Source organism: Azolla caroliniana, unplaced genomic scaffold, assembly GCF_043228905.1.
Source record: "Azolla caroliniana isolate FFs.n. ecotype wild unplaced genomic scaffold, voAzoCaro1.0.p SCAF_3, whole genome shotgun sequence".
NCBI classification, from domain to species: domain Eukaryota; kingdom Viridiplantae; phylum Streptophyta; class Polypodiopsida; order Salviniales; family Salviniaceae; genus Azolla; species Azolla caroliniana.
In genome coordinates this window covers 16974153-16982960 of record NW_028230438.1, presented here as the reverse complement: position 1 = coordinate 16982960, position 8808 = coordinate 16974153, and the positions used below count along the sequence as shown (strand labels likewise).

The following is an 8808-nucleotide window of genomic DNA, read 5'->3' as shown; positions in this document are numbered from 1 at the left end:
ATATTGTGGTTGACTATTTTCTAAACTAAAATAAAGAAAATGGAAGTTAGCTTTTCCCGTAATTAATGATTTTTGTTATGTTTCCTCGAGATTAGAATTGACAATATATATAAAAAACTAAGCAGGCTTCAAATTTTCAAACAAGTTGCATTATTATTAGTTCTCGAGTGTTTCATGAGAGAGAGAGAGAGAGAGAGAGAGGAGTACAAGCCAAAACAAAATAGTTCATGTTCAAAGAAATTTGTTGCAAATCGAACCTCATTACGATGACATATATAGGCTCGAGAAAGATTGGAAAAACAAAGGTGGACTGCTATTTTCGTCCGGGGTGGACACATTTCCATTATGAGCTCGTGGAGATGTGTCCACTAAGCCGAAAGCGGTAGTCCTACTATCTTTGGGGTGGTTTACCATAGCAAGCTAGGCCATGCTCCCACCGGCCCAATGACCATCATGATCTTGGTCTATGGCACAATGATGCGAAGGGCAGATTGACGACCCATGTTTACTAGTAAGGAATAAGGAAAACAGTTTGGGAGGAACATGTGGGTAGGTTGTGTGTTGCTATATGTACTTGAGTTGTTCTAGAACATTAGAAGGTTGTGGTGTAGCCTTTGCGTGATTGGGGTGGAGGAACCTCAAACTTGAATGTTGGAGACCATGCCCCCTCTTAGCAAAGGAAAATAGGTCATAGTAACCTAAGGTGAGATCATGTGTTTCTTTTTGTAAATCCGACAAATTAAAATACAAATCTTCGAGAGTGTGGGGAGCCCAGTTTGTCCAAACTTCAAAACTGTCCCAAAACTAACTAGGATTCACAAGACAATCTAGTCCTCATCCCAACAGGCATGCCCCCATGGTTAGTCCCGGCTAGTCCCAACTCTAAGGCCCCAATGGCTAGCCCCAACAACAATGTGAGGCCCATGCTCTCTCTATCCCAACTTGTCCCAACTCACCTTTTGGTTGTCCTAAATGTTGGAACTCCTTCCTAACATTTTGTTGTTGTTGTTGTTGGTCTTGAGTCCAACCATAAATTGAGGGCATAACAAGGAATGTATCAAAACATTATAATGCAAGCATTATTAACTATCATGGTTATTTGCATTTGTCTAAAAATCACCTGTCTTCAACCCCAAACAAGTCATAATCACACCATCAATTTCTGTGAGCCACTTAAATATTTCGTTTGAATATCGATGACCCTAAGCGTAGTCAATTCAAGTTGGGCGATGCATTGATACTTGCCTTGTAGCAATAACAAGCTTGAAATATTTGTTGCTTGTGCATTGTTTCACGGAAATATTTGTTGCATGTGCATTGTTTCATGGGGCTTCCGTAAGAGCATGAAAAAGGAGTGATTAGGAAATGCCCATTTGTTTCGTCGGTTTTGTGTGCAATTTCGAAAGCACAATGTTGGGTCATCGGGCCTTCGTATAAAAAGATGTACAAACAAGGACAACCTTTCGAAGAGGAAAACCTTTTCGGCGAGAAGAAACTTATACATACATACATGCACATACTTATTTGTTTTGATTTGATGACATATTACAATGACACTTGTATGCCCTCCTCCTCATCCCTCCTCCCCTCCCCCCCTTTTACCCTAACGTTGACTTTGCTTATAAGTCAACTCTACCGTTCACCACCCTCCGGAGCTTGAGTCAAGTCTCTTGTTCCCTCGCGGTGGTAACCGAACCCCCTCCCGTGGTCGGTCCGGTGATGACGACCACGCTGGGCGAGGACAGCTGGCGCAGGCCCCTGCCGGCCTTGATGGACGGGGTGGAGACCTCCACCACTTTCTCGGAGGGCACGGCGGCCTCGTGCTGCCCTGCCTCCCCGGGTTCCACGAGCTCGGGATCGTGCTGTTGCACCGCCAGCACCGAGCATTGGATCTCGGGTGCGGCCACCAACGCCTCGCCGATCGGGCCCAGCTCCACGTACTCAGCATGCTGCCCTGAGAATGCGGCCGAGATGAGCGGGGAGGGCCGCCTCCCCCTCCCCACGATCACGAGATTCAGGCCCTCAGACCTTGCTATCTCGAGCGCTGCCCCGGTCGGACTGGCCCCAACCACCCTCTCCTCGAACCTTATTTGTACCCCAGCCCCTTGGAGGGTATCTTCCCCGCTGCGGCCGCCCCCGATCTGGGACAGCAATGGCGAGAGTGACGCGTTGGGCTGCCTCGACTTGGCCAATGCTAAGCACTCCTCATCCATCTTCGTCTCCTTCGCCCAATCTATCTTGTCCGCTCCCACCATGTAATCAAAGGTGTCGTGGCCCCCGTGCGAGAACCGGGAATTTATCGAGAATCCGGATCCCGAAGGATGAGACGGCAAATTCACTGCCACATGGCCGGCATTGTTGTTGTTGTTGTGACCATCACTGGATACCTCTGTACTAGCCATGTCGGTGAGATCGTTGAATACGAATCGGAAGACACTGAGCTTAATGCCGGGGTGTTCGGCCATTCGGTAACCGAAAGCGAGCGCTTCTCGGTCGTCCGGGCCCCCGAAGAAAAGCACTCCAACATGCCGATCAACAAAAGACGAGGAGAACGATGCCATCCCGATGCCCCGATCCACGAGCACTGCGACGGAGCACGGCGCGTGAAGGAGCACCTTCTGGGTCACGTGGCGGAGGCCTGCGCTGTGCCCTTCCCACATGGCATTGTTCGTGCTCATTGCACTCGGCCGTGAGTGTTTATAGAAGGGCAAGATGATGATGGACACACGCTTGTCGGCCGCAGTGGCACAGATGTCCTCGTGCATGTCGTCGAACCGCGAGATGGCAGTCATCGGCCGGACCGTGACTTTGCTCAATTGTCCGTACGCCTCGAACGCGATCACCACATTGTCGACCTCGTGTTGCTGCTTGTCCCAGAACGGTAGCCCATCCCGGCGGACCCTCTGGAGCTTCATGATGGATGATGAGCGCTCCGAGTACTCTAGAAGGTGGAGGATGTACATGTGCAATGGGCGCCTCCGCTGGGATGTGCCCCTCGCTGCCTCTACCACGTTGATGATGGCATGCACATTCGGCATCCCATGGACGCACGCGAGGACACGGAGCTCCGGGTCCATGTCTGACGCCTTCCTCTCAATGGGCGAGAGGTACAATGTCCGCCTCTTGTATGGTACACGAGTGCGTGCCGGCTTGTAGAGTGCAATCACCACCGGAGTGGTGATGAAGGTCGTGAAGAGCGCCATTATCACCATAATGGCGAACACCTCGTCGTTCAGGACCTAAAAGATGAACCAAACATTCAGCTACATCTATAATTTCAAATGGATTGAGACATAACATTAGACTATACTAAGCTTTATCCCCTAGGAGGTGGGTGCAGTTATACCATAATGAGTTAGCTATGTAAAATATTAAACCTAATTTGTCTGCATGTTTAATGATTGGATTCACACCTAATTGTCTAAATGTTTTAAAGATTGAATTCACAACTAATTGTCTAAATGTTTAAAGATTGAATTCACACCTAATTTGTCTAAATGTTTTAAAGATCATTGAATTCACACCTAATTGTCTAGATGTTTTAAAGATTGAATTCACACTTGATTTGGATTGGCCACTTACCCCGCGATCCTTTCCGATGTTGAGGACGATGAGCTCCACGAGACCCTTGGTGTTCATCAAAAAGCCCAAGGTAAAGGACTTCCTCACATTCATCTTATACAATTTCGCCACGGTGAAGGTGCCCATGATCTTACCTACACATGCGGTAGTGATGACAAGAACCAAAAGACCGACGGATTGCGCCCCGTGTATGGTGCCGATGTTGGTCTTCAATCCACTCGTCGCGAAGTAGAGAGGAAGCATTAGGATAGTGACAAGATCTTCGATCTTCTCGATCAGGATTCCGGCGAATGGGCCCTCCTTGGGGATGATGAGCCCGAAGATGAAGGCCCCGAAGATGCTATGAATCCCGATGGCATCGGTGAAGAAGCCCGCGAGAAGGACTCCGGCGAGGGTTATCGCAATGTACACTTCTTGGACAGGCTCGTGCTCGATGGCTTGCCGTGCGATGATGCCCATCATGGGCTTAACCACGAGGAACATGAAGATAACGTAGGCGAGGCCCGAGAGGAGGACCCACACGGCGATGGTGGGACTCTTGTGAGATCCCGATAGGGCGACCGCGAGGGCTAATAGGATCCAAGCCACGACATCATTCACGGCTGCGGCTGCCATGGCCATCTGCCCCACATCCGTTGTCAATAGCCGCCTTTCCGCCAAGATCCTTGCCAACACCGGGAATGCCGTGATGGACAATGCCACACCCATGAAGACGAGAAATGCTGGGAAGCTCCCTTCTGTCACTATGGTGTTGTGCAACACGATCGAGACGCCAACCCCCGCAATGAATGGGACTGTGATCCCGGCCGCCGCTATTGTCATTGCTTGCCGTCCCGTTTTCTTCATTGCCTTTAGGTCGAGTTCGAGCCCGACCATGAATAAGAAGAAGATGAGGCCGATGTCCGCTATAGTCTCGAGCACCACTAGGCTCTTTTTCGGGAAGATGTTGTTCGTGAATGTGTGGCTTTTTCCGAGGGCTGACGGTCCCAACAAGATCCCCCCCTGCATAACTTACAAAACCCGAAGCTTGAATCCATGGTCATAATATTAGAAACGAGATAGTAGTGATGACTACGATAGAATTCGACCAACAATGGCCGTAAAGAACTTCGTCAAGATATCATTCAAACATTTGTGTGTTTCCCATAACCCAAATGATAAATATATTTGAAACAAGAAATCAATGACACTATTTGAAGTAACAAATGGGCAAATTTCGGATGGATATATCCCAATTCCCACACATATACAAGATGTTTTGGAAACATTTCTCACATATGTATAAGAAGTTGTAGATATTTTCCCCACATATGTACATTCAACAAGCACGTTTTGGTTTTTCAGACATTTTGCCATCATGTAGCCCTACAAAATTTAGGCATTTTGCCACACATATACATACAAGTGTCAAGTCATTTTACTATGAACTTCTACGTACACAATTTCACATACCTAGTTAGGTATAGTCTTGCACCTACCTATGTATGCTTTGCCACACAAATAGAAACTCAACACAATACCATTCAAGCAACCATAATGTGAAATACACCAATAAAATAAGCCTAATATAGCCTAATATAGCCTATCACAACAATTGCCTATGATAACGGGGAAATGCCAAAAATAGGCCGAACATTTTGAGTATCTACTTGAATACGCCTCAATGTTTTTATAAACTACTAGAAGTATGATACTTAGGGGGTATTCTCGTAAATGTCCAAAAACCTAGAGGGTATTTTGATGAATTGCCCAAATAAAAGTTCAATAATATATAGTTCAGATTTTGGACTATGATCCAAATAGCAAGAAAAAAAAAATATTGAGTTAGATTCATACTATGATTTCGGCGATGACCCGAGGTTGTCGAAAGGGTTTGAGGAAAATGGCTAGGGTACGAGTCAAGATTAGAACCAGACAAATTTGAACGATAAGAAGAGGAAGCGCGAAATTGACAGGATTATCGCCTTGGAAAACACCATTTGATGTTGCAGCCATTGATTTGGGACAATTGCTAGTACTACCCATTGTGTCAAATGAATTTTGTGCTGAATATGGTTAGTAAAATTTAATCAACCCAATATGTATCTGATTAGTGGGTATGACTTAATATGATGAATGGCTTAATTGCTTCATTAGGTGTGATTAATGTAGTAAGGGAAGTACACACTAAATATAATGATAGATCTACCTCTAGGAAGCAATGGGTTCATTTGATGATCCATTTATAAAGAAATGAATTCATTGACTTCTATTCCATTTATTCTTAAATATTTAAAAGATATATCACTTCATTCTTTACTCTCCTCATTTCATGTGGCATCGTGGTGGACTAAAACCCATTTTCCCCCCTAGAAGTCGTAAATGGGCAATTATCAATTGTTTCCAAGCCCTTTTCACACTTCAACACATGGAAAAGAAAAGCGGACAAAGCCTCGCCAATCTAGGAGTCTTGTGTTTTAAGAGACTCATCTAGTCAAAGCAACAAGCAACCTTTCTTTTTCTCTGGGAACAGAATTTGGAGAGACCAACTCAATACGATAACTAGTATGAAGCAACATGTATTACCTTAAGAGACCAACGTTTTATGCCCCAAGGTATATGTTATATGTACGAGTTGTATTGCTACAATTGATTTCAACTTCTTCAAGACAAATGTCCAGTATAATTGTTGTTAGGGAAAACCTACCTTCTTTCCTTTTGCTATAACTTTGGCACGTAAACATTACATACATCAATAGGAGAAAAATGAGTTAGAACAAACTTGTTGATGATTTGGAAGAGAACCATTTTGTATGCTAGTAGTAACCCTACTTTTTTTATTAGGGATGGAGTCAAGTCTCCAAGGACAAAGGGACAAAGTCCCCAAGTTTTTCAAGAGATAAAGTGCATCTCTGAATGTTTTTGTTATTGTAGGCGTGTGTTAAATGCAAGGCAGTAGAAGTTTTCTTTCCATGGAGAAATGCTAGAAAGTGGTTGAATCCCTCTCTAAAGTGCCGATCTTATCATTTTAGTTTTATTTCTTAAATTATATTGTTTTAATTTGATTTGTTCTTCATAGTCTAATATTGGTTTAGCCAACAACTTTAGGAATTTGAGACACACAAAGAATTTGGGTTAGGATTGATCATATTTTTGACAAACTAAGTAGTAAAATAAAGCACATATTCACATAGCATGAAGAATCTCTTGCTTTTGCTTGTCTAGTCTGATGTGACACACCTTCCTTGCTTGTGTGTTCAATTTTTTTTTGTCTAGCTTAATAATAAATGTTATGGAAATATAAGTCACTTATTGTCAATTGTTGTAATCAACAAAGGTGTGAGTTTCTAACAAAACAATTTCATAGCATGAAATGCAAATGTCTTTTGCATAGGATATTTTGAATTTAAGAAATTACTCAAGAGTCATGTTAATCAATGCCAACTTTCTTAAATGTTTATAATTTCCATGAAGCGTGAATGCATACTTGCATACACTTATATTAGCAATATTCAAATGCTGCATGAAAGAGTTGAGTCAAGAGTTAGAATATGCTTGTTGTCTACCCTTACAAAAGTTTTGTTCCTTGTTCCTAGCAACATGTCACATTACGTGCAAAGTATGGAAGTAGAAGCATATGACATATGTATTTATAGTATTGCATTACTTCGCATTTTTTCCTTCTCGAAGGTAATATGTTATTAGAAAAATTCACATTAAACAAATTACTTATATTTGCCAATAACGATTGCAACTCTTTAGCAAATTGAACTTTATTATTTTTTCTAAAGAAGAATATTTGGCTGCATATTTTAATTGGTTCCATGTGCTTTGACAATCTATACACCATATCCATTACATTACGACACAATAATGATAGTTCTTTTAAACTCATCTACTCTCATAAACTTAATAAGATAATGGCAAACACCTCAATAACATGCATGACCTTCACTTCATTGATTTCAATATTTTATTTGAGTCAACAATTTTTTAATGAGAATAATCCAAAAATATACCATTTTCTATAGTTATACTAACGTTATGGAAAAGGGAACGATTTAACTTCAACATAATGTCAAGCTTCATGTTTGGTTCTAATAAAGAACCACTAGTGGTACTTTAAAAAAAAAAGATTCACCTTGGTATTAATGGAAATATTCCCAAAGGCTACAAAGAACTCATACATGAAAACACAACCACCATACCCACATCAACCAACATGTCGAATAGCGAAAGGCCTCATGCAACTACCTTAGAAACTACATTTACACATCTAAAATCGAGTAAGCAAATCCCTTTTTTTTCAGTACGCTATACAAGTGGGTAAAGAATTGTTAAGGAGGGGTTTGACTGTTGTGCCAACAACTTTTAGATTTTGGAGATCTGGTAATGTACAAGACTCTTGGTTGGGTGGTTATTGGAAATGACTCTAGACCATACAAATTCCTAATCGTGGTACATTCAATGTACCGATGACCAAAAAAATTGAAAACATATTTATAATAGTGAAATGCCTACCATAAAACACCAATAATATCTCATTGACTAGCAATTGAATTATCTGAATAGCGGATCCATTGCAATGCATCTAGAGATATATGCATCTTGGAACTTGTTATTGTCACAATAATATTTCATTTGGGAGGAAATAATTTTAAAAAATAAGTCTCGTGTGTCTCGATAGGTAAGCATCATGCAATGCGCGACTATGTTGATTTCAGTAACATTACTAGATGAGCATTAAGAAGATAACCTTTAACTTAAAATGGATCATTGACCATTGGAAAGTTAGGAAACCTATCGCAAGATAAGGGTATCAAAGGCATTGTGAAATAACAATATCGAACCCAAGCGGCCACCGTGTTCTATGGAAAACATGTATCAAAATATCAATCGATTCTAAGAAGTCATTGCTCATTGATGGATAAACCCCACAACCATTTCTACATTTGTGTATGTATGAAATCTCTCTAACTAATGGTTGAAAGAACACAATGATTTGGACATGGAACGTTCATATAAGTTCTTATGCTCATTATGGTTAGCCTATAACATTTTGCTAAGTTGTATTTGGCGATGTGTTGGCACAATTTTCTTGCAAAGTAACAATATATGCATAATTTTAGAAGCAATTTTAAAAATACAATACTCAAATCACTAAATATTCATTATAAATCATGAGTGATGTCAAATATACGCATATGGTAAATTCCAACTTTGATTGATTTTAAAATTGATTTTGGA

At 41.8% G+C, this 8808-nt stretch overlaps 1 protein-coding gene and 1 long non-coding RNA gene across 3 annotated transcripts; both read right to left on the bottom strand.

The window, feature by feature from the left end:
* Positions 1-1640: 1640 nt before the first annotated feature.
* Positions 1641-5787, bottom strand: LOC147866346 (cation/H(+) antiporter 18-like). Of its 2 annotated transcripts, none has more exons than XM_087316787.1 (3): positions 5419-5783; positions 3583-4584; positions 1641-3239 (listed from the first exon to the last, which is right to left on the bottom strand). In XM_087316787.1, the coding sequence occupies exons 1-3, from the start codon at positions 5605-5607 to the stop codon at positions 1662-1664; spliced, it is 2769 nt and encodes a 922-aa protein (XP_087172913.1). In that variant the 5' UTR covers positions 5608-5783; the 3' UTR covers positions 1641-1661. The 2 variants fall into 2 exon arrangements, with proteins under 2 accessions (XP_087172913.1, XP_087172914.1); XM_087316788.1 differs by lacking the exon at positions 1641-3239 and adding an exon at positions 3295-3449 and having other exon boundaries at positions 3525-4584; positions 5419-5787.
* Positions 5788-6229: 442 nt separating this feature from the next.
* LOC147866345 (uncharacterized) lies at positions 6230-7172 on the bottom strand. The gene is made up of 3 exons (XR_015529541.1): positions 7128-7172; positions 6744-6837; positions 6230-6271 (listed from the first exon to the last, which is right to left on the bottom strand). It is a non-coding gene; the product is annotated as an uncharacterized LOC147866345 (long non-coding RNA).
* Between the last annotated feature and the right edge of the window lie 1636 nt (positions 7173-8808).

What these genes read in the sequence shown, in the direction of transcription:
- LOC147866346 (XM_087316787.1), bottom strand. Translation starts at nt 5,607, where the DNA reads ATGGGTAGTACTAGCAATTGTCCCAAATCAATGGCTGCAACATCAAAT. An exon ending in GGGTCATCGCCGAAATCATA is followed by an intron (nt 4,585 to 5,418) that starts GTATGAATCTAA and finishes TAAGTTATGCAG; the next exon opens with GGGGGGATCTTGTTGGGACC. An exon ending in ACATCGGAAAGGATCGCGGG is followed by an intron (nt 3,240 to 3,582) that starts GTAAGTGGCCAA and finishes TTCATCTTTTAG; the next exon opens with GTCCTGAACGACGAGGTGTT.